Genomic DNA, 25,859 nt, shown 5'->3' with positions numbered 1-25,859 from the left:
TTGTTTTGGGTGCGCGTGCGATACAACTCCCAGTTAGCCCGGATGCGCGCGGTGAGCTTTTCACACCGTTTAAAACAAATAAAAACTCCGCCCGCTCGAGCTCACCCGTGAAGCTGATCAAACAATGTGTTGCACAGTAACAGTATACACGAGTGTTTCATTCACTCCGAACCATCCGAACCAACAAACAGCGTGATGCGTGAATCCCTCCTTGCCTTATGAATTGAATTCACATTGATTTCATTATTGTCTGTGGTAAGTGACGTTCATTGTATTCATTATTTGGTATTTGACAATAGAGGAGAAAAAAAACGTGTTCTTTCGTTTAAATGTACTCAAAGTCCCTTTCTACATACTATACTACTATACTTTGAATACAATTTTCAGTCATGAACCCACGTTGATGAAAGTGACAGAACTATGGAACGATCAGGAGGACATGGGTCTAATGAGGAAAGAGCAGTAGAGGAGGGGAAAGGAGGTGAAGAAGGCGATGAAGAGGAGGACGAGTGCTCCTCGGCGGTGGGGGTCAGTTTGTGTGACTCCACCCCTCTTCTGTTTCGTGCTGCCGACTTGAAAGTGGTCCGTGGCCTAGGAGTTGTGGGAACTCTGGTGGGCTCTCTGCCCCGCCAGCCCAGACAGAACAGCCGCCTGGGGAGACCCCTGCTGCTCCAACACGAGGAGACACGTCTCCTGGGGGAGATGGGCAGAGCTGTAGTGCTCCCTACTGGACACAAGGTTAGTATTCAAACACTGGACAGTTGTCCAGCATTATCTATTCTATTCTACCTGGCTGGCACCCCTTAGGCCTCATACACACATATCAAACGAACATTCTGTGTTTCATGGCCGCCTCAATGCTTTTCCAATGGAAGTCACGTGGTTTTAACAAACACTTGCGTTTGTTCCCCCCCCCCCCCCATTGATGGAACACAGAATGTTCGTTTGATATGTGTGTATGAGACCTAAAGCAGCCCATTGTGGTGTAAGTCATTTAAAGAGGTGTTGGTGTGTTGTGAAGGAAGAGGAGGTGAAGAGAAGGAGATCAGTGGAACTGTATGAGGAGCAGCAGGAGAGGAGTTACGAGGAGCAGAGCGTTCTGGCCTTGGAGGACCGGAAGAAGGCTCTCTTAACCGCTCTGAAAGACAGACAGCAAGGTGAGACAGACAAAAACTTGTGTGTCTCAAAGAATATGATTATTGGCAGAATCGTGGCCGGAAAGTTTAGAATATTTGGCGGTATTGTGTTCATTTTTCACTGCATCGTTGATTGTTGCAATCACCTGCACTACAATACTTGACCAAAATTGTCACTCTACACACCACAGGTCTTCAATGTTTCACCCCGTCTTCAACGGTTTTCACCCCCTAGCTTAGAGGGGGATGAAGCAGGTACCCCTCCCTCCCCCTCCCCTACACGTATACTGTATTAAAAATTGTGATGCAGATTAAACCTTTTAGATTTCATAGACAGATAGATGGTAGCTTCTCCATTAGAAACAATAGGAACTTGGAATAGGAATAGGAAATTTCCCATAACCCTTTGCACGCCGAAGCGACAGACCTTTTTGCGATGACGTCATCAAAACGCGTCTCATATCCCATTCTGTCCGGTGGATTGCCCGTATGACTTAAAACCATAGAGTAATAAAAGGATAGAGACCGAACCGGAGCGACAGCCCCGCCCCCAAGCTATTCATATTTCAATAGTAGTTGCTCAGTGGCGTTTTGAAGACTGCCGGAAGTACCATTATAACTCAATGGCTTGAGTGAGCGGAAGTTAAGCCTGGACCTCAAATTTGAGGTCCAGGATGACGCACGTTATGCACATGACGTCACTGAACGTCCGTCCACCTCCATGAATGTGCTGTAGTTCCACTTTTCGCCAGTAGGTAGTGGCAGCTTGGATAGCCTTGCTGGGGGCTTGCTTAAAACGGATTAAAAACGTGGATTAAAGTAACAATGAAAACATAACTCGGGCAACTTGCAAACTGCAGGGAAAGTGTTCTACAATTAATTAACTTGAGCAACTCTTATTTAGAAGTCAAAGTGTTTGGATAATATGCAGCACTTGATCTGATGTTTTTCCTCTGAAGGTTCACTTATTATGACTTATTATGACATGCCCAATATGGGGACACTGGGGTTCAAGTGGTTAATACATATTCTCTGGTTGAGCAAAACCATGCTACTTGAGATTGTGTGCATGTGTTTTATGTTTAATAATAAGGCATAATGCACACTTGCACGGTGCTGTGTTGTTTCAGGTGAAGGGTCAGGAAGTCAGCAGGCTGTGGAAGAACGTCTGAGTTCTTTAGAGCAGAGCTTCACGTTCTCTCGTTCAGCCATGTCTGTTCAGCTGAACACGGCCAGAGCTGGTCTGGACCACTGGCGTGATGACAGGGACTACCTGAAGATCTGTTGGCCTGCCTCAGACCAGGTAGACCTATCAATATACACAGTTCATTTATAACAGCGATTCTCAACCCTTTTCATTTCAAGGACCCCCATCCATCCATCCATCCATCTTCAACCGCTTATCCATAGTCGGGTCGCGGGGGCAACAGCTCCACCAGAGTGCTCCAGACTTCCCTCTCCAGAGCAACATTAGTGACTTCCTCCTGGGGGATTCCGAGACATTCCAAGGCCAGTGAGTCGATGTGTTTCCTCCAACTGCGCCTTGGTCTGCCCCGGGGTCTTGGGTCTGGGACGTGCGTCGAGGACCTCCCTAGGGAGGTGCCCGAGAGGCATCCTAACCAGATGCCCGAACCACCTCAGCTGACTCCTTTCCAGGCGAAGGAGCTGCGGTTCTACTCCGAGTCTCTCTCGTGTGACTGAACTTCTCACCTTATCTCTAAGGGAGATGCCAGCCACCCGTCGAAGAAAACTCATTTCGGCCGCTTATATTCGCGACCTTATTGTTTCAGTCATGACCCACACTTCATGACCATAGGGTAGGAACGAAGATTGCTCGGTAGACAGAGAGCTTTGCCTTCTGGCTCAACTCTCTTTTCGTCACAACAGTGCGGTACAGCGACTGCAATACCGCCCCTGCCGCTCCGATTCTCCGGCTGATCTCCTTCTCCGTCCTCCCCTCACTCGTGAACAAGACCCCGAGATACGTGAACTCCTTCACCTGGGGTAATGCCTCATTCCCTACCCGGACTGCACAATCCACCGGTTTCCTGCTGAGAACCATGGCCTCAGATTTGGAGACGCTGATCCTCATCCCAGCTGCCGTACACTCGGCTGCGAACCGGTCCAGTGAGAGCTGAAGGTCTTGGACCGATGGTGCCATCAGGACCACATCATCTGCAAAAAGCAGTGATGCAACCCTTAGGTCACCGAGCCGAATACCCTCTCCGCCACGACTACGCCCCGTGATTCTTTCATTACCATTCTTTCATTACCCCCCCCCCCCCCATTACCGGATCTCATTGTGTGTGTGTGTGTGTGTGTGTGTCAATGTACTGTGTTGTTGTCAATGTACTGTTGGTTTCTGGTTACAGATGTCTGAGACTCGCTACCAGGTGTTCAGAGACCTGAGAGGTCGAGGATTCTTCCTGACGTCGGCAGGGAAGTTTGGAGGAGACTTCCTGGTCTACCCAGGTGGGTATAAATTAATATTAACCACTTAAACCCTATATGTAATTGACCGGGGTCCCTCAGGGGTCTACACTTGTTTCACCTTTACACAAAATCTGATCTACAAGCACGATATGTCACAATACAATATCGTTACAATAACTTACTTGGTATCTTTCTTTAGTTTCAATTGTTCTGTGTTCTTGTTTACTTCTCAATTAGGTGACCCACTGCGATTCCATGCTCATTTCATTGTGGTGTGCGTGCGGCTAGACGAGTCCCTGTCCCTGTGTGACATTCTGTCGGTGGCTCGGCTTGGTTCTAACGTGAAGAAGACGGTGCTGCTGTGTTCCCCTCGTCCAGAAGACGTGGACGGAAAGGGACATGTCCTGTACACCTCCTTACAGTGGAGTGGAATGGTCTAACGCAGTGGTTTTCAACCTGTTGAGGGGGTTCCAGGTGGTCCCCATCTAAATGGAGAGTTGGTAACCAAATGGACCCTTATAGATTTTTGAGTGGTGCAACCACTCCCTTACGGAGCTATGTGTGTGGCTGGCTGGGTGGGTGCCTGGATCTGAGCACAAAAACAGTATGGTTGTTTTTCACCACCTGTGTTTTCACCACCTAACACACAACCTAACGCACAAACACACATGCACATATTAACTGTATATATGATGATTTCGGGTGTGCCAGTACAGTACAGTAGAGGGACCCCCACATGGTAACTCTGTCATTTCTCATTTTCGGACACGGGGCGGCTCGCCGGAACCGGCCCGGCCCCCTGGGCACGTTCCTGGGGGTCTGGATTTCCGGGGACTCCCCGGGGACCCCACACGGAAACTCTGTCATTTCTCTACCGTTTCGGACACGGGGCGGCTCAACAGGAACTGGGCCGGCACCCTGGGTGCGTTCCTGTGGGCCTGGAACTTCCGGAGACCCCCCCGGAGTTGCACCACTCATTTCACACGGGTGTGATTTGAACTCTTTAAGTGCGTAAAATGAAACGGGTTAATTTGCTTTTATTTTACGCTCTCAAGAGTTAAGTTATTGTTAAACATCTGCATTGCTTAATTTACAAGAAGTTACACAATTAGAGAATGTAGAAGAATTGTTTGATTAACATTATCTCACCTATGGTACCAACATCAATACAGCATGGAATTGTGGCCAAAATCTTATCCAACGACAACAAAATATCCTTTAGTTTTGGGTCTGCGAGACAAAATCTCGTCAAATGGTGGTCCGTGGCTCAAAATGCCCAATAATGGGCCTTGATATGAATTGGGTTGAAAACTACTGGTCTAACGTTCCATTTATCAAACAGACTCTCTGCTCCCACAAAGCAGAAGCTTCATGAAGTGTCTCTGTGCGATGTCTGACATACCAGGTTGAAGTATGGCTCTAGATCTGAGTCACAACCACCTGATCGCTTTCATTGGAACCCTAGAGACTAGGACGGTCTACTGAGCTCAGAAATTACAACATTGGCAGATTTGCAGCGAGTAGGCACTGGTGAACTGGGCACTGTTTAATTACACCATACTTAAGGAAATTAAATACAATACTGGTTTGTAGTGTGGAAAATGCAGAATCTATTCCAAGTTATTGCCACCTTTAAGGCACAGAAAAGGAAGTGTAATCTATTGCACACCACACACATCTAAAATAAATGACCATCAACCCTACTACACATGATTTACTTATCTATATGAATTAATACTTTAAGGCAACAATAGCTTGATTATAAACATTATTTTATTTTCATTGGTACTATGAAATAGCAGCACATGTCTAAAAAAATTAGTAACAAGTGTTAAATATAAAGGATTCTAAATTCAGTTGAGAAACCTCCAATGAATACAAATATCCCATAAAATGGATAAATTAAGTCCTTACACAATTCTATTTTTAAATTAGTTTAGAAACTGCAGTTATTTCGACCTATTTAAATCTGGCCTAGATATACATATTGTTTGAATAGTTTTAGATCCAAAAACAGAAGGGTTTATTTGTGAAAAATGGCACAAATGATAACATAGCAAGATATGCAGAAATTTGCTTTGTTTGTAGCAAGACTAGTATCCTCACAGCGCGCCCATTCTTATTGTGGTGGCCTCCATTAGAGAACGGTTTCAGTTGCACTTACAGTATGTCGATAAGAGGCCTTATCCCACAGGTAATGGTTTTATTGAAGCGGGTTGTGTGAAAACTCAAGACTTCCAACATAGGTATACTCCAGCATAAAATGTGTCTGACCAAAAAAAAAAGAATGATAAGCTTAGCAGGAACCAGGCTTGTGGGAATACCATCTAAACAAGTCTTACCTGGGATTAATGATTACTCCTTGAACTTGTTTCATCATTGTTAAAATATCTTCATGTTGAGCAGTAAACTTTTTTTGGTCACAAGCATGAACAGACATGGGGAATATTTCATTCCCCATCGTCGTTAGGCATTTAAAAAAAGAACATCAGTATGATGAGCTCAAATATAACAGATCATTTACAATAGCAGAAAGAGAATGTTATTACCTGACCTGACTGAAGTATTGCAAAAAGAAATCTTTATTTAAAAAAAAAAAAAAGTATGCTGGTTAATTGTTGAAGTACTCCCCATGTGTGTTGGTTACTCTTCTGAACTTACATGTTCTTTCAAAAAGGCATCTTATGAAGGGAAATGCACTTTGACCAGAACCAGACAAATACTTTTGAACAACATTCATTTTAACATTTAACAGTTTTGTTTTTGTTGTTGCAATGGAACATTATACGATATATTAAGTTCCAACCAAGTTTAGCCTAACAGAAGCACAGAAAGGGAAACATTGATGAAAGAAAATTAAACTAATACATTCAGAGAAATGCAGAGAAACTGAATGAGAAATGAGTTAATAAAAAATAGTCAGATCCTAAATCCATCTCCACTGTACAAAAGCAAACTAAACTAAAACATCACAGACGTACAACTGTCAACCATCCGTGACCTTACACCACTAATATCAAAGATACAAAATGAGTACATCAACATTACATGCTATTGGTTAAATAGGTTGTGAATAGATATAGAGAGGTCTGTGTGATAAAATATGAACGTACGGAACTGAGGCTCCCTTCCTCCATTTTAAATGCCTGATGAAATAGTTTTAGATCTAACTTTTCTTTGGTGGTGATTGAAGCTGCTTGTGGGAAATCCATGGGATGATAACATGTAGCCATGAGCTTCTCCCTTCCACCTGGCCTATGTGCTATGTTCATACTGGTAGCCCAAATCAGATTTTTGGCTGAACAGCAAAGAAACATGTAGATTTGAACTACATTCCTACTGTACATGTAGATTTCTAAAAATAAATCTCAGTCTGGACGCATGCCTGATTTATACTGTGTAACTCGCGCTTTGAGATTGTAGTTTGGCTATTTTCAGCATCACACCACAAATCGTTGTGAGCTTGTATATACGATTTTTGTCAAGCGACACCGTCATGACAGAGTATAAATTAAAGCATTACTCACCTATTACAGTCTGCTACAACTGTAGCAGATTAGGTTGACGATGTCTGAATACACAAATCGAATCTGATTACAAATTACAGTGGACAGTCGGTCCTAAAGATACAATTTGAGAAACAAACCAAATTTGCTGCAGTCTAAACAAAGCTTAAAAAGCACAGGCTGGTTCTGCTCCAGAAGCTTCTTCAAAACCTGCCAAAGGAAAACATCGGGGGGAAGAGAGAAGGGTAGATAAAGTACTGAATAGGGTATTGATTTAACAAAACGGCTCGATTTAAGGGCAACCAAAGTTGAAAATAGTGTCTTAAGGCCTGGTTCATGCAGCTTGACATGTGCAAACATTACATGGTCATGCTGGTCACACACTCAAACCCCAGTGCTTTGGTGCTGCTGTAGGAAATTAAACGAGACAGGGGGGAAAAAACATAGGCTACTATATTCAACGAGTCTCTCATCACAGTCAGAGTATTGCACATTGGGTGTGAGAAATTTGATACTACAAATAGGATTAATTAATGCTACCAATAATGTCTACCAATTTCTCACCAAATATTACCATTTGGGAGCCATTTAGCCCAATTTATATTTCATCGTACAACTGCATTGGTCACTGGAAAGAACTGATTTTCAAATATATATTTTTACATGAACATGTGTATGTATGTGTGTGTGTGTGTGTGTGAGCAAGGTTTCAGCCTGATCCAACTGCCATTGACTTCCACTATATAACATTTAAGTTAAATATTTCAAAAAATATTATACATATCTGAACAAAATGTGTGGAGGTACTTCCTTGGCCTAATGACAGCGTGCACAAAACAAAAACGTATGACGCTGATCGGTCCAGCAGTTTGCAGGATTTGTCCCGGGCAGAGACAGACAGACCCTTTTCTAGACAGCTAGCAGCCTACAGTACCACGCCATAAAAACATTTTCAGGAAGTGATGCAGTCGTGCGGCAAAGAAAAAATTAGGCTTCACGTGCACAGTTGGTTCTGTCGTAAGCAAACCATTCCGAACGCATATCTGTTTTCACAGTACAAGAAGCATGAACCAGGAGTTTTAGTGTCCTGACAACTTAAGCCCTGGAAACAGCAACAGTCATTTATCACAAGTTTAAATGGAAGGGGCCTGTGTGGATGAATAGTACAAACTGAGGTTACACAGATCATACTCTAGAGGCACACCGTTTTTTGAAAGGGAGAGCAAGTAAGACAAATAGAACACTAAAATACTATACTATCCTTTCAGAAAGTCAAAAGTCAAAGTAGATTTTTTCCCCCCCTTCTCAATATTGGACAAATGGAAAACAAAGGGTTATCAAAGTTAAACTCATTAAAATAATACATTGAATGTTTGCCAAAAGGAATATCTGTTACAGTTAAGCACGTAAACAGTATACTACATTTCTGTGGGCTTTAAACTGACAAGCAGACAGTCCGCTGTACTCTGAACATTATAGCCTTGAGGTCATCTTAAAGGGCATCCGACATGCAGAGGTGGACACTTAAGTAAATTTACTTAATTAGAAATTCTGTACTTAAGTACTGTACTTAAGTACAAAATGTGTACACCTCTGCCGACATGGCCTCAATAATGTCTGAACATTGAGAACTTTCTCAAACTGTAATTGGGTCCTCTAAAGCGGCCTCCTCCTTCCCTCACGTGTGTTTCATTTGAAACCAATGACACAGTTCAACTTTCATCTACATCTGGCAGATGGTACACAGAGTGCGCAGATGACCGTCAACCTTCTTATCCAGTATCCACCGGTTTGTTTGTCATAAGTTCAGTCCTGCTCTGGCTGGGGTGCACGAGGAAAGGAGACTTGGTTTATTTACGTGTCACTGCAAAGCAACCCCACTGGCTCCATCAAGCGTTCCTCTGTCGCTTAGCGACCTCAGAGTTGACCTCCATGATGCCATGCCTCTTCAGGTTCCATTGGTCGATTTGCCTCTGCCTGTCGTGGTGCTGCTCCACCTCTGACTCGCTAGATGAGCTGCCAGTGTTGCTGCTGCTGCTGCCGCCACTCCCGGCCTTCCCTCTCTCTCCGACACGCTCTCCACCTCCCTTCTCCTTCCTCTTGCCGCCCCCCATTCCGCTGCTCTCACCCACAGACTCGGGTCCCATTGCGCCCCCCCTGCGGTCCATATCTACCCACATGGATCCCACGGGTGGCTCCAGCGGTGTGTAGTGAAGCAGCGGCTGCAGCTGAGGGTCTATCGGTGCCGGGTGATGCTGCTGCGGGTGGTAGTTCTCCGGATGGTGCACTTGGACTTGGTGCTGGAGGTGGTGAAGGGGTTGCAGTGGCTGCTGGATGGCTTGGTGCTGGAGCTGGTGGTGCTGGTGGTGTTGCAAGTGGTGGTGATGGAGGTGGTGTTGGTGGTACTGCTCGATGATCTGCCTGTCCACGCCATGGACACATTCCTTAGGCTGGTTCTTGAGGAACTTCTCAAACTTCTTGCACGCCTTCAAGTTTGTCACGAACCATTCCTGTTGAGGCAAAGCGAACCAGTCTGGACATTTCTAAAGGTGGACATGTGCTGCATTAAAAGGGAATACTTTGTGTTATAGGGATTTTAAATATTGGAAAACCCAGAATCAGATACATTCATGGATGCCTTCTTTTATGTCTGTATGTGCATTTTGAAGGTATATTGAATGGTGAGCTTAGCTCAATATCTGGATGGGATAAACTAGCAGCTCCTCTCAAAAAAAGATGAGGGTTTAATACTTTATAGTGTAGATTTTTCTAACAAAGTTTTGACATGTACAAAAATCATAATATATACAATTATTGGCTGTTTGATATAATTTAATTTGATTGCCAATAAGGCAAATATTGACTTTTATACTTTTCAAAGGATATCTGACTACATGCACACACATGCTTAGACAGACATAATGTTAAAAAGATGGTATAATTACCTGTGAATGGACAGAGTTAATGTGGTATTTAACTCCACTCTCAGAATTAAACTCCTTGTTGCAGATGAGACACCTGTATTTCCCAGCCTCAAAGTCCCCCTGGAGCAATGGCACAGAACAGTGAATGAGCACCACACCATCTAGAAGCAAGTAATCTGTCTAACTCAAGGACCATCTAACTGATCAACTTCAAATTTACCATGTGTATCGCAGAGGAGTGAGTCATAGCTGAATGGGTAGGTCTAAATTATTGTGTCAGTGGCCCCCACTGGTCATCAGACTTCTGTACATTTATATTAGTGACGAAAGAGAAATCTCCTACCTTTGTGCAAAGTCCAAGATGAGCCTTTAGTCCAGACACGCTGGTGTAGATGCAGCCACAGCCCTGGATGGATGAATTAGACACTTTTATTTTGTCCTCTGCACAGCTTAAAGCAGAGGGTTTGAAAAGCTCTTATGGGCCTATTTAGACGATCTATGGCACATGGTAGAGCAAGGTGTTGGCACAAGCACTTGAGGGTGTGTTCAACTCCAATTTAGCCGGCACATTCTCTGGGCGTAAAGTAAGATGCGAGGTGAAGTCTCTGAATTAGTCCTGGGTGCGTTTTGGGCGTAACATGAATGAAAACAATCAGAGTGCCGTCTGTCTTTGCTTTGAAAAGCCAGATGAGCCTGCACCTATTGATATAATAGCAGAGCTATTTCTAACCTGGTTGGGGCACTGGACCTTTCTTTGCAGCTTCACTTCATTCTTCCATTTCCTGAGGACTTCTTGGCTGAAGGCAGGCAGGCTGGGCCGTGAAAACATCAACTGTGTTGGACAGATGTGAAAACAGGGGTTTATAAAGATGTTTTAATTTGTGAGTGAGTGAGTGAGTGAGTTAATAGCAGCTCTGCTCTGCTACTAAATCCCTGAGTAATGATATAGCTAGATGATGCAGTCACAGATACCAATACAACAGCTTAAAGCTAGTTAATTGTCAGCATTATTTTATTGACGGGCCAGTACAATCCCACTTGTAATATAGCCACACTTCATTTGCAAACGCTTTATAAGGAAGTTGCGTGGAACAATCGGTTAACTCTGGCATTGATTGCTAGGGCTCTCCGACTAGTTACGTGCGTGCTTACGCTACATCGTAGGCTGTTTTGAGAGAGGCGCTTACGTGCGCCTTTCATGTCGTGGAAGACCGCACGTAAGGACCACATGTAAACTCCCTGCGAACGTTCCCATTGGGAAATGCGCCCATTGTACTTACATTTCTTGTGCTTTGGAATTGTCAACAGCCAACGGAAAACTACAATACCACATTTACAAACAAAACTAAAGCCTCTGAATATTCGCAAAGCAAGGGCAAGATCCTTCTCTTCTCTCACTGCTCAGATTGAGATACTTGACAAGCTAACAAATCCTTTTTAAAAAGGACCATTCCGGTGGTCTCACTGGTCTGGCATGTTTAGCCCATTGACTACGACTTGCAGAGACATGAAACTGAGACATGTTTAATGCTTAGTTTCTTTTTTGTAAAAGTTATGTTATGTTTGCATTTTAATGCATATTAAAGCAGACCAATGTGTGAAAATGTCTCTGAGCAAGACACTTAACCCCTAACATCTCCCCCGTGCAATCATCGTGACCATGAGAAGGCATCATCTGGATGAAGCTGAAATTGAATTTCCCCAACAGGATTATCATGCATGGCTCTTTGTGCTTCTTTTCACTCCTTTTTAATTTTTGAGGGGTGCTAGCCCCTCTATATTCAGCTATTAGTGTAGAAGATTTTCATCTTACACAAAGATTACATTTCCATTGACAATGAATGGAGAATTTACGTCACTAGCCTACTAGGCACTGGCCTACTTGGAACGATGCAAGTTGGAAATGCATGCCCCACCAGTTATGTCTGTGTATATGGAGTTCTTTGTCAGGCATGCCCAAATATGGAGTCTATGCTGATGTCAGAACATGCCAGCTCCAGGCCAGCTCCACATATGGACCCTGGGCAGGGGCCCTGCATGTCCAGAGCCCGGACAGAGGCCGTTTGTGGCGGTTCTGGACAACCGTGGGTCCAAACGACTCGACACCGGGCACTGCACTGTGGAACGCGCGGGTCAAATTTGAAGTCGGTGGGGCGAACGGTTATCGAGTTACATGGATTACAACAGTACACACACACACACAGATGTGGTGCATTTATAGATAGATATGTGTCTGAGGGTGTACGATGATAAGAGCGCCCCTCACTTCACACAGGTGTGATTTTTTTTATTTTATCTTTTTCATTTTATCTACAAAGATGTTAATCTCTGACCTTTCTGTCATCCGGCACTAAGTCAGAGTGGAACTTCCTCTTTGGCCAGTCCTTGGGCAGCTCGTTGTGGGCTATCTCAGCCAGGTGGAAGTTAGCCACCTGTGCCGAGGCTCTCTGCACCCTGCCGCTGGCCGTCCTCTCTGGGCTGACCTCCCTCTCAGTCTTCGGAGCATCCTCCTCTTCATTCTGCTGGGGACTCTGGGTGGCAAGGAGACAAGAGGGAATAAAGTGTAGACATTTTCAAAATAAATTTTAAACAAAGGGTTAAGCATTCACTTCCACTCTCCTTTACATTTTTGTTTGGAAAACTGATAATAAAAGCATTGGCATCCCTGTACGATTTACATGTTACTAGGTGTGCAGTCTGTAAACAAAGCCGCACAAATCATAAAGCAGTGTTCAGCTGGCGAACAAATCTGGAACTTCTGGAGTCGTTTCATGGTGTGTATGTCTGTTGTAGACGCCAGTTCAGGGACAAGTGCTGAGGGAGTAGAATACACACACACACACACTACTACTAAAATAATTGCAAATGCAACGCCAAACTCACAGGAGCATGCTCCGATTTGAGGTGGTACTCCAGGCCAGCCTTGGACTTGTAAGCCTTCCCGCAGTGAGTGCAATTCAGCACCAGCTTCTCCAGCTCAGACTGCGCTTTACCACACTTCTTCATATGGTACACGTAGCCCATGATGCTGGTGAACCCAGCGCTGCAGCCCTGTAGAGATGGTGGAAACCACACACAGCACACTAGCTTACTTTGTTTTCCTCTGTGGAACACATCTAAATCTGCAGCCTCTTAAAAATAGAGCTCAACCGATATATCTGCCATTTTGACTTTTTCAGGATTGGCAGTTATGAGTCTGACACCATTGTTTTTATCATCATTATTTATCCTGCAGTTGTCTGAACTTAGAAGTGATATTTAATAGAATGATCAGTAGATGGAACTCGCTTTCGCTGTGAACTGCTTTCTCATCTTTTTCCCAAACTGGGTTGAATGTCTAAGCGGGAAGTATTGCAATTTGGCGGAAGTACCGCGCAAGGACGTTACGCTGAGGCTTTACAGATCTGATTATATTTCTTGTGCATGAAACCCGTATTGTGACGATTCGAAAACGTTTCCGGGAGAAGTACATACATACGACGGAAGTCCAGCCCTATAGACACGCTCAGCATTAGGTCATAACAAGGGTTTTCTCCTCAGAGATGAGAAAAGGCTGGGAAAGAGGCTAGCTTTTTCCCTGTTGGTGAATTCATCCACATTTATTCATTCATTCATTCATCCGCATTGGGGACTAGTCAAATGTCAAAAGCTTGCAGTAGGTTTAATTTGGTCCCTACGGGAAGTGGCCGCAAGGCAGAATGGCTACCTTCTAAAAGGTGTTGAGCAGTTGTATGGTTGTGGAAACTACATGTTTGTGAGCCTATACACAGTATACTATACACACAAAAGAGAGGACATAGAACACAAGTCGAATACAAACTACTTGACATGAGTAAACAGCCTGCAGTTTCACAAGTGACTGCTACTCACCTCTCTAGAGCATTTTAATTTTCCCAGTCTCTTTAGAATCTTCCGTAGTTTTTCTTTAACCTGTTTGTCATCCAGGGCATTGGCATCATCTGGTGACGGCTAGAGAGAGAAAGACACAATAAATCCACGTTATTAGAGTACAATTTTAGACTGTGGTTAACATACAGTAAACCAAAGAGTATTTCATGTTTTGTTTTCTATGACATAAATCACACCTGATATTATGTGCTTTATTTTGCTAAAGGGCTAATTTTCTTCATTTAGACTTATTTTAGTTATCATTTGAGAGGTAAACATGCTCTTACCAAGTGGCTGTGGTCTGCCATGATGTGATACTTCATCCCTGTTGAGGATTTGAGCTGTTTCCCACAATGCTGACAGGTGAATGGTTGCTGCACATAACAGATGCATATGAGTTACACAGGTCAAGGCTAGAGAAAGATTAACATCACACTGTAGTCAAGTTCAAGTTCCATTTTTAATATGTCGTCGCAGTTACTTTTCAGGAAATGGAAAACCTGTGTTCCAATGGATCCAATGTAGTTATAAATATTTAACCAATGAAAAGTATTAACAAGGCCTTATAAAACCCACAGATTTAACCACTTTCAAGTTTCAATCTAGTGTCTCTATTTGGTTATAATAGGCAATAATATAATAGGCTTTGATAATAGCCACTACTTGTGTGTGACACTGTTATATAACGATGTATAATATAGGCCAGAGCAATGAAAACTAATAAATGTCAATAAAAGGATTCTGCCAAACGGCAATGATGTTATTGGCAAATAATTCATAGTTACAGTACATGATGCATAGCTACCTTTAAATTCTTGCATTTCAGCCTTTCAGCAGCCTTCTGAAGGCAGACTCAAGGGAACTTCTGCAGTGTTGCAGTGTTCTGTGTGTATTATTTTTGTTTTAGAATTCGTTCCTTATTGCTGACCACTCATGACATTGGTGAACGGATGCTTAGTCAGTAGCTGAAACATTCACTAAAATGTAAATGGACCAATGGTGCTATTCAGGAACGCGTGTGTAGCAAGTGTACTGTAGGAAATGAGCCATCCCTGCTTTCGTCATCTTAACGGTAGTGTAGCCTCGGCCGGGAGGCAAACCCGGATTCCCCATTCAAATGGCACGTACGTTAACCAGTCGACTAAAGAATCATGACCCGATAGGCAAGTAGCAACGCAGCACCGTATAGCCTAGAGTAGCACTGAGGGGAAGGTACACACCAGCCGGCAGTTCTCCATGTGCTTCTTCAGTCCTTCAACAGTCTTCCTGCTGACGCTTTTACACTTGGGACAATTAACCCTTCCTTTGGCCACAATCTGCAGCTGCCATCGTTCCTCTTGACTGTCTGTTGGATGTCAGTGGACACAGACACACAGGCTATCATTAACTCAAGACCTAAAATGTGATCTATTAAGACTGTTCATTGGGCTGCACACCAAAAACTATTTTCAAGATTTTAAAGGGTGATTGAGTTATACGTGTTCATACAGCGTATGATGAGTATAATGAGTACAAAAAGGTAAATTCCTCAAAATCCACATACAAATGCATGCTGTAGATAAAGCATTTATCTGAGACACAATCTACAAATGTGTCTCCGTTATCAGCATTATCATTTTGATGAATAGGCAACTGAGGGAAGCAGCTTACAGTTTGAGAACAAGGAAGACTGGGTCCGTTTCCCAAAAATATGAACCCTGAATGCAAATCGTGTTAATTTATTGCATACATGTTTTCTAGGGGTATTAAGGTCTGCTGAATCCAAATCTGCTGTATGTATAACTCAAAAATGGCCGCTAAGCCCTCAAAATGGACCATTTAAAGATGGCGGCCACCACTGTGCTGAAACATAATAAAACTATATATGTTTGACTAAATAAGGTAGAAAATAGACTGAAATGTCATTTTTTGTTTTCATATATGGGGAATACATTGACATATTCATATTTAAGATCAATTGTGAAGGAACCACTTTTATATCATCTATATTGTGAAAATTGGCCTCTTTAGTAATTAATAATGTTTTTTTATTATTTGTTATGATGAATAATTGTTTCAAGCCTTAATTTGTGTTTCTGACTTGTATTTGCATGCAGCAGACACATGGACTTAGTCCCAGTCATCCTCAGTGTTCTGGCAGGTGTTGCCAAGTTTCTTGCAACTGCACGCTTCAATGCACTCCATGTGTCCTTTCCTGCAGCCGCAGCGTTGACTGAGACACCCCTTTGTGCAACTGTGATCTCCCTGCATGTTTTTGGCATTGGTGGCAGGGAAAGCAGCCGTGGCACCAACTGACCATTCAGGACTCAGTTAAAGATCTATAAGGGTCCATTTGGTTACTCTCTATCATTTAGCTGGGGACCACCTGGAACCCCCTCAGGGACCACTGGTGGTCCCCGGACCACTGGTTGAAAACTATCGCTATAGTGTATCCCGAAGTACTAGAATAGGCTGAGACCAAGTCTCACACAGGAAGAGGTTGAGTTAATTGTTTTTTAATGCAGCATCAGAAAAATTGTCTGACAGAGTGGTAACCAATTCGGTCCCCCCCCCCCCCCCCCACGCCCACTTTGATCTTATGCAAAGCAGGAGGGATGTCTGCCGATGTATAGAAAATAAATTTGGCCTTTTAGCAGTTGAGTAACTGGTAGAACATGGTTAATACCCGAAGGTCATGAATGTATCTTAAATCTTATAAAATGAATTGAAGCTCATTGAAGCTAATTTAAGTATATTAGCATGTGTTTGCCACTAGCTATGAGTTCGGTAGTGTCATATCCCTAATATGTATGGCATGGTGTAGTACAGTTGAGTTTGGGTTTTGCACCCCAGCCTACTGACAGGAAATATTCTGAGCTGTGTATCAGACGGTTATTCTCTTGAAACCACATGGTTTCATGGAAATCATAAACCTACATTTCTTATCTCTTTACACAACTAACAGTAATAAAACAGGGGAGTAAATTATGCCACTCAGTCACACATCCTTATGATATCAGATTATCAGATCTAATTGTGAAAGTACAACAGAGGTTGTGTGTGTGTGTGTGTGTGTGTGTGTGTGTGTGTGTGTGTGTGTGTGTGTGTGTGTGTGTGTGTGTGTGTGTGTGTGTGTGTGAGAGAGAGAGAGAATGTAATGCACAATCTCTGTAAAGCGCCTTGGATAAAGGCGCTATATAAATGCACCATTTACCATTTCAACAACGAGTCAATTCAAAGTTCTTTACATTAAAACACATTGAGAGGCAGAACACTAGACACATTATAAAAGGACATTTTAGTACTGTTTAAAACATAAGAAAAGAAAAAAACATATATTAAAAGACAAAATAAGGGGGGAATACAATTACAGTGCAGAATAAATTCCAATAAAACTCAAAGGTTAACGGCAGACAGAAAGGTCTTCAGCAGCATTGCTGTGTCTATCTGTTATTACTTCATAAAAGATAACAAACACTTTCAGTTTCATGATGTGGTGTCCTGAGTCTCCTGACCTCCCACCTCTCTCTGTATCACTCTGAACTGATAGCAGGGTGAAACCTTATCTATATATTGTTTTATCATTTTAATCACATGAATGAAAAGCAGTTTTATTAGTTTCATTTTTACACAGTAAGTATAAGGTAAATAAGGTCAAAGTTGATCCCAATGTCCCTTTGTAAGGGACATTTTAATTTGCTGCGTTTGCATTCACACTGGCAGTAGCCTACAAACAAACCTACCATCCGACAGTGGAGCCATCAGGATTCCCGGTCCAGGTCTGTACCATGAGTGCAAACTCTAATGCGACAAGCGACATTGTGCAAATGTGCGATGGAACCCAATTGCATCGAATTGTCTCGCTATATATCCTTTACACTGCATTGTTTTTATGTGTAACCTTTTGTGCGAGCATTTGATATATGATGATTATGATCGTTTGGCCATATTGCGATAAGGGCTTCCATCTCTTCATTAGACCACGTCTGTCCACAGGACATCTTTACGCTGCGTAACAATGCCTTCTCCTTCCTCATCGTGTACCAAATACGAACTTCTTCATCCCACAATGGCACATTCTTTGGTTCATCACCTATATTTAATGCGATTGCATTCACACCTGCGGCGATCTGCACTCTGGTGTGCTTTGAAGAAAAAACCCTATTTTGGGGGGAATTCAAATGCGTTTGTTTGATCCACACCAGAATTCGAATGAGCCTGCCAAAACGAAGCGCACTTTCCGACAATACGCAGCAGGATTTTGTTTTAATCGGAGAAAAGAATGCTGGTGTGAATGCGAATTTGATATTCACAAACTCTTAAAACTAGCGTTATCCCTCTCAAATCCAAAAATTACTTACCTGGAGGGTAGGTAGGAGGCTCTTTCTTACTGGAGAAGAGTGGTGTTTTCAGATCCTCACTGGGTTGAGCAGTAGAAGCCGCTGTGGTGCCCTGGAGGCCCCCAATGTTCACTGGATCTGAGCCTAGTGGGGCCACAGGGGAAGAACACACTTGTGAGTCCAGATAGACTGCTGATCTGTCCATTTAATGGATGGATTATGTCATTAATTCAGCTGTGGCCAACATACTGGTACAGTAAGTCCCCCTAAATGTCCTATTATGGAGCAGAAAGGAGGCCTCAAGCCAGGTTAACCACATGAAGCCTAGCTTACCTATTCTTCTATATTTATCAGCAAAATTGGAAAGTAATTTTTAATGAAACGTTGCCTGAAGTATGTGCACTACACAACATAAACGAGACATGCACTGTAATGTATCTTTTGTTCTCTTAACGTTACTTGCTGCATTCATTTGTTTCACTGAGTAGTCGTATTATGTGGACAGACTTCCTCAAATGACGGAAATAGCAAATCTACAAGCTCACAATGCATCACACTAAATCCACACACGCAGCGACCCATTGTTGTATGTCACTCTGGATGAGACGTAAAAACATTGTATGATCACTTGCCAGAGTCTCTAGCGTCTGGGCCCTGGGGGAAACTGATGACAGGAAGATTTCTATCCATCTCCACTCTCAGGACCTTCTTCATGGCCAGGTCTGGGGAGGGAACAAAAGGGAAAAGAGAAAAAAATCTAAAATGTACAGTGTATGTATGGCTGTCTCCAAATCTCTAAGCAGTCCCTAACTGTTTGAGACTTGTTTTGGGGATAAATAAAACATTTTTAGTGTGCAGGGGAATTTGGCATAACCAATAAATGATTGGCTACACAAACAATAATAAATAAATAATAAAATAATAAATCAAAAAACAAATGTAGTCTGTGTATTTGTACACATTCCACCCAAAAAAACATTTGGTAAACATTTATAGGCCATTCTAAAATGGCACACAACACGAAGCCTTGAGGTTCAAGCAATGCATGTGAATGAGTACCAGGTCTCCAGACAGGGTCTTGTCCTCTGCTTGCAGTACTCCAGGCTTGATCTTGGCTTCGGGATGTGTTCCACACTTGTTCCGGCCCCAAGGGGGCCCTGTCCCTTCCTGGGTCCCTGCCAGGGTTCCACGCTTGATCCTGAGCTCTGTCTCTACTCGTGGCCCAGGCTTGCTCCGGTGCTCTATCTCGACCAGCAACCCAGGCCTGGTCCGCCCCACTGTGGGTCCTATCTCTCCCTGGCATCCAGGCCTGCTCTTGACCCGAGTGTCCCACTCTGTCTCTGCCGGAGTTCCACACCTGATCCTGGGGTCTATCTCGGCCCGTGGCCCAGGCCTGCTCAGCACCTCTGTCCCGGCTCGTGTTCCAGGACTGCTCCTGGGCCTGGGGTCTCTCCCTGCTTGGTTCCTGGCCCGGGGGCCACATGTCCTTCCCTACCAGTCTTGGAGGCAGTCTTGCAGAGGGAGGGGTCAGGGACCCCGGGTCCGCTCCATTGGCTAGAGCCCCTGATGCCATGACAGAGCAGCTGGTGGTTGGGAATTCCACAGTTCCAATAGAAACGCTCTGGAGATCCTCATATCTGAGGGGTCAAAGCCACAACATTCTAAATGAATTACTTGGAATCTAGGTCAATTGTAAACAGAGTAATAACAATTTAATAAACAGAGTAATAACAACAAGTAATAACAATTTGCAGAGATGCGAGATGTATAGAGATCACATGAGAAATACAGAAGTGATAAACACATTTCTCTTTGAAGAAAATACTTATTATTTTGTATTAATTATATTTCTTTTTTCATTATTTACGTTTTTCTAATGAGTTATAATGTCTCCTAGTGTGTTATACACCTTTTGATGTATGTATTTCCTGACACACCAAGGTGAATTTTAAGACTGTACACTCACTACGCTGACACAACCATAGTAGCTCAAACGGACTCTGTCCAGGCCTTAACAGTTAAAAACATCATTCATTCATATGCATGAACAAAAGCAAAACAATGATGACAAAACCATCAGAGGACAATAACAAACTGTGTTCAAGACCAAGTGTCCTCCTTAGACAGATCACATGCCTGCCGGTTTTGCAATCTGCAATTCCAAGCACTGCCTAGCTTTCAATGTGACTAAAGTCTGATGTCATACAACAAAGTATAAATTAGGCTCAATAAAGACATGGCATGTGAAACAAGCAGGCACCAATGTATGTGTTGTCATGTAGTAGAAGACAATGGGTCTTGTATCTGCGTTCATCATATTCAGTCAAATTATATTTATCCCTGTCATTTAAACGTGGCTGTGTTATCTGGACTTTCATCTATGAAGTAATTTTAACTCTACATGTCACTCATTTTTTCAACATATTTTGGAGAAGTTAGTCAAGTTACCACATCGTTGGAGAATGTTGTGGTTTGCTAATGTGCTATTATGGCAATTTCCCATATTTTGTAGTGTATGGGAATTGCTGTAAATAATAAAGCCATATTTCCAGGTAATGTAAATTAAATTAGGCCCAATTCATACATCATATCTGACGGACTGATGAGATAATCCTTACCTTTTTCGACCATAAGTTCTTTTCATCTTTATAGCATCCTGGGCTCGAGACCCGTCATTCTAAAACATTCAAGTACAGAACTGTGAAGTAGAGATCCAACGGTATGCATAAAGTTAACAGATTTTAAATATTAGAAGTGGGAAACGGACAACCATATCCACATTTTAGCAAAGGTTCTACTTCTAATATGAGAATTCACTGACAACCAAATGAATGATTGGTTGGATTCCAGACAAACAAGGCAAATACAAATTGGCCATGGACAAAACAAAATCTTTGAAAGAAAAATAAATAGAAAGATAAATCATACAGTGGTATGGGGAGTGCTGGTTCATTCTCACCTTAGGCTGTCCGATCACACTTAATTCACAGGCTCTCTCTGGCATTCGCTGGACAACTATAGGTAGAGCAAAATTAATGTCTTATTATTAAAAAGTAAAAACACCATAAACATCAGAATAACATAGTGACCCCTTCTGTATACAGTATGCATATTTTGACCCAAAATATGGATGCAAATCAAACACCACGCAACAATGACAGATGAACTTCACTGCCCTCTTTTCAATCTCACATCAAATAGCCAATCACAAGGTATGTGTAGATCGGCTAGTTGAACAATTGTAATATGCTTTTCAAAATAGTAAAAAAGGCAAAGACGTTTAGGGATAAGGGGTTTAGCACCGACAGCAATAGGGTTCTAGAAGCTCTGAAGATGCTCTGGAAAGACGCTATTTGTGCCGAAGAAAGTCAGATAATTTTGTGTGCTTTCAGTTTTCTCTATTGAGAAATATTTGGACATATATCATTGCCAGATGTCTATTGTCTATACAGATCAAGTCACTAGAAAACCCTACTAAGTAAGCCACATGACTTCAGCTTCCTAATAGTGTCAAGTGTGAAACTACCTGTTTGTTTGTTTGTTTGTTTGTTTGTTTGTTTATCTTTGCCTGTATCTATTCTTTTATGAAAAGATGGAAGAAATATGATTGCTGAGTCTGCTGACCCTTTCCTCAATCTTCAAGCTAAACAGACACAAAAAAGAAATCTCAGGATAGCAAGATATTCAAGGAGACATGTCTTACAGCTGTTAGCAATTACATTTTAAGAACAAGACAGAAATCATGGATACCACCCACAGCCTTCAGCTGTCCAGGAAAACAACAGTTTTACGTCAGTTTTTAATGATTTTTGAGTGGTGCAGCCACTCCTATGCGGAGCTATGTGTGTCCCTATGTGTGTCCCTAATGTATGTATGTATGTATGTATGTATGTATGTATGTATGTATGTATGTATGTATGTATGTATGTATGTATGTATGTATGTGTAGAGTACGATGTCTGTTTAGGGTACCAACAGGTGACAAAGTGGCACTGTTGAGCTTAAGAGGCAGCGGTGGCCGAACGGTTTGCGGAGCGGTCTTGATACCGGAAGGTCGCCAGTTCGTATCCCCGGACCGGCACGTTAAAATTACCACCGCTGAAGTGCCCTTGAGCAAGGCCTTGAACCACTACCATGAAATGTTCTATGAGCAGGGCCTGGCTGTAAACAATTATACCACAGGTCGTTTCGAGGAAGCAATCTGATTGGTTGAAACAGCCTTCTAGCCGTGGGTTAAACCAGCACCATTCACCACCTAATCAAAACAAAGAATTCAGCTGCTCTGTTCTCCCAGAGCGCTAGCAAACTCGGCGGCTAGGCTAGCTAGTTTCTTGGGACATTTGTGGTCGTAGTGACTACATCTGTCATTAAATTTTTTTTCTTGAAGTGATGCTTGCGGAACTCGACTTCGTCTCGTTCCTCACAGCATCCCTGTCGTGGCAATAATCACGTTAACCCACACCCTCTCGTGTAATATTGCTTAAGTATCTGATGCTTAGTCCAGTTACCCTGGGTAAATATAGTAACTTTGCTTTGCTTTGCTTACTGTGCACAGGTGCATGATGGGAAGCTGAGTTTATAGCAAAAACAAAACATAATAATAATAAAAAAAGAAAAGAGACAGGGAGGGCTTGTACAGTACAGTACAGTACAGTACAGTACAGTACAGTACAGTACAGTACAGTACAGTACAGTACAGTAGAACTAATAAGACCTAAAGCCTTTTGGGAGCATGCACTCATCAGAATCACATATCACTTATAAAACATTTCACTCTTGCTAAATTATGGGGTTAACTTAACGTATTAGAACAGGTCTTTTACCTGGACATGGCACACCACTTTTCTGTTGAGATTGGACATGTTTTCTCTTCCTTGGCACATACAAAGGTGACATGCCCCCTCCAATGTGTGTGTGGTCCATTGTAGGAGTGGCAGCACACCTCAATGATCACCACTGCAATACAGAACACAGGACACCAAAGGACATGTAAGAATTTCTCTGTCGCCTTTGGTAATTTTATATCCCCTTCAGCACAATTTGGCTATCAGGTACCTCTGGGGTTCCAATCCCATCATAGAAATGTTGGGACAGTAACGAAAAAGGCTGTGACAAATGCCTTCTTGTCTTGATACTGCTAAAATTTGATTCAAGCCAATCTGGGAACCCATCAGCAAAACTAAAAATATTTTGTCTTGAGAGATTAGAGTCTCTGTGTCCATATATGAGGATTTCTGTATGTGTTCCTCTGTGTCCCTTTATTCCTATATATGGAGTTCTGTGTCAGGCATGCCCAAATATGGAGTGGTGTGATGTTAGAAAAGGCCATCTTATGGAGTTCTGTGTCAGGCATGGGCAGAGGCCTTTTGTGGCGGTTCTGGACAACCATGGGTCCGACCGATTCGACACCGGGCACTGACTGCACTCCCTGTGTGTCGAATTTGAAGTTGGTGGGGCAAACAGTTCTCGAGTTACGTGGATTACACACATACTACAGACTACAGAGACATGGTGCATTTATAGATAGATAGAAGTCGGTGGGGAAAACGGTTCTCGAGTTACGTCGGATTACACACGTACAGACGTACAGAGACATGGTAACTTACATCAAACTTGTTGCCAGCAACTTTATTCAGTCAGTCATCTAGATACCTGCTGTTACGACCATAATGCAGACATAAAAGCTAAACTTTTCTTTTTCGACTAAGTGTTCTAATATTGAATAGTGTGGCTGCCACTCAAATGTATTATTGCTATTGCTGCACAACTTCACCAACTGCGTGCAGTACAAATGAGAGATCCCAACTCATTGTATAGTCACAATGCCACACTTGACACATGCTTGGCTTCTGGTTTGGTTTTATGGAATACATGCATTGCACTGCCCTATTTAATAGTTTTTAACTTCTTGTGCTCTAGACTAGAGTGTCATCCTATCTCTATAGATTTTGCTTTTGATATACCGGTATTATACATGTATAGATTCGAATGTTGTCATGCAATTGCAATAGGCTATGGACCTTACATTTTTGTACAACCAGCTTGATTTTTGTCAAACGTCTGGATCTTCTAATTGGAAACTGGAAATTATAACTGACATTTAGCTTCTGATTTATAATTGTTTTCAACCTGCTATAGCAAGCTACTTGTTTTTATCATTATAATATACAACAATTAAGGCCTGCACAGTGCAAACAGACCAGCATGTCACGTAATGGGAGTCATGGAAGAGGTGTGTGTTGTCGTTCTATATTTCATTTGGACATTTTTCCAATTTTTACGTGTACAGTCTAGAATACAACATCTCGCCAGCAGGAATGCGGTTGGTTGTTTCAATGCACAGAAAACAAGCAATGTTATTACTGTTCAGTTGAATGAGTACAACACGGGCACATTTGTGCTTTAGAGTCCAACAACAACTATTATGACAACAACCGCTTTGCAGAGCAATAGAACGGCAACCACCATCATTGTCCGCGGGTATAGCCGGACAAAAAGGGTGGCTTTTTGCCTTCACCCCACCACACCGAAAAAGAGACATAGAACGACTAGAACTGTACGGATTTAAGCTCCATTTTGACCAACGTAAACGGGCGCGCCGTGCATTCACACCGATCCGCCGCGCCACGATGATGAGATGAGATGTGCGGACGCGATTTCGATTGTTTATCACGGGTTCGTTGTTAACAAATGTGTGGCGATCGGACCCTACCATACGTACACTCCCCTCTGCAAGGTTAGCCTCCATATCTTCCCAAAGCTATTTCTCCGCCTCCTCCTCCTCCTTCGCCTTTCCCCCGGCAGTGATACGACATAGGCATAGCTGCATCCCCAATAATGTGCACTCGTTGGGGCCAAAATGACGGGGCATAGTCGGGAGAAAAATCCACCCCAGACAAAAAGCTACAATACTTGTCAAAAATGTTAATTGTGGCTCTCATCACCACAACACACCAGGTATCAACATCACCATATAAACCTCTCTCCACAAGATGACTTCATCTCGTAGACCCGCCCCTCCTCGCGGGGAGAACAAATAAGGATCGCGTCCCATTCGCCACGTCTCAGTCCCATAGCCCAGAGGGACCATGGGTCACGGAGTCACGCTGTGATTGGTTGATTAAGTTGGTTGCGAGCAGAGCCATCAGAAACCGAGCGCTCGAGCGCTGTTTAGTGTTCATGCAGGCTGCATTTCCAAAACTAATTTTTACACACAATTAGAAATAAATAAATATTGTATTAATGTAGATATATAAGGCTAAGCTATCTTAGTTTAGAGCATAGATGAGAGGTTTAGAACCTTAGAGTATATATACTATTCTAAGTTCAGAACTGTGGACAGTGGAAGGGGGCGGATACTATCCCATAACCAGGAGGAGCGGACGGTCGAATGATTGGCTACTTGGTTGTCAACACAATGTTCTCATTCTAATCAAAAGACCCCTGAAAAGCCAGCCTCCTATAAATTCACTAGTTTACGCCACACGGCCGCAGATCTCTCTACAAATACCGTATTTTACAGAGGAAAAGCCAAACCAGGAGATCATAATAACACATTTGGGCGGTTTCTTTTGTTGTCTCCTTAAAAATTTCTGATTTCTCAGATGTACAACAAATCTGTAAGTTATAGTGCAACTGCGGAACGAGTCGTTT

General features: G+C 42.8%; 2 protein-coding genes across 5 annotated transcripts; one reads left to right on the top strand and one right to left on the bottom strand.

Annotated features, from left to right (window-relative positions):
* Positions 1-115: 115 nt before the first annotated feature.
* tsen34 (TSEN34 tRNA splicing endonuclease subunit) lies at positions 116-8,883 on the top strand. 2 transcript variants are annotated; one of them, XR_013792063.1, is made up of 7 exons: positions 116-255; positions 388-738; positions 1,022-1,157; positions 2,267-2,439; positions 3,509-3,608; positions 3,807-6,656; positions 6,692-8,883. XR_013792063.1 is itself a non-coding variant. In XM_079526098.1 (6 exons), exons 2-6 carry the CDS (start codon positions 421-423, stop codon positions 4,007-4,009), a joined length of 930 nt encoding a protein of 309 aa, XP_079382224.1. In that variant the 5' UTR covers positions 116-255; positions 388-420; the 3' UTR covers positions 4,010-8,883. The 2 variants fall into 2 exon arrangements, 1 of the variants encoding a protein (XP_079382224.1); XM_079526098.1 differs by having other exon boundaries at positions 3,807-8,883.
* znf512 (zinc finger protein 512) lies at positions 6,166-25,003 on the bottom strand. 3 transcript variants are annotated; one of them, XM_079526093.1, is made up of 16 exons: positions 24,919-25,003; positions 23,030-23,162; positions 21,166-21,221; positions 20,825-20,883; positions 19,266-19,843; positions 18,839-18,928; positions 18,228-18,350; positions 15,108-15,232; positions 14,175-14,261; positions 13,870-13,968; positions 12,883-13,050; positions 12,333-12,530; positions 10,730-10,831; positions 10,343-10,405; positions 10,021-10,119; positions 6,166-9,585 (listed from the first exon to the last, which is right to left on the bottom strand). In XM_079526093.1, exons 2-16 carry the CDS (start codon positions 23,127-23,129, stop codon positions 8,965-8,967), a joined length of 2,568 nt encoding a protein of 855 aa, XP_079382219.1. In that variant the 5' UTR covers positions 23,130-23,162; positions 24,919-25,003; the 3' UTR covers positions 6,166-8,964. The 3 variants fall into 3 exon arrangements, with proteins under 3 accessions (XP_079382219.1, XP_079382220.1, XP_079382218.1); XM_079526094.1 differs by having other exon boundaries at positions 20,825-20,904; positions 24,928-24,997; XM_079526092.1 differs by having other exon boundaries at positions 24,928-24,997.
* Between the last annotated feature and the right edge of the window lie 856 nt (positions 25,004-25,859).

Source organism: Electrona antarctica (assembly GCF_951216825.1).
Source record: "Electrona antarctica genome assembly, chromosome: 17".
NCBI lineage: Eukaryota > Metazoa > Chordata > Actinopteri > Myctophiformes > Myctophidae > Electrona > Electrona antarctica.
This window is presented reverse-complemented; position numbering and strand designations above follow the sequence as displayed.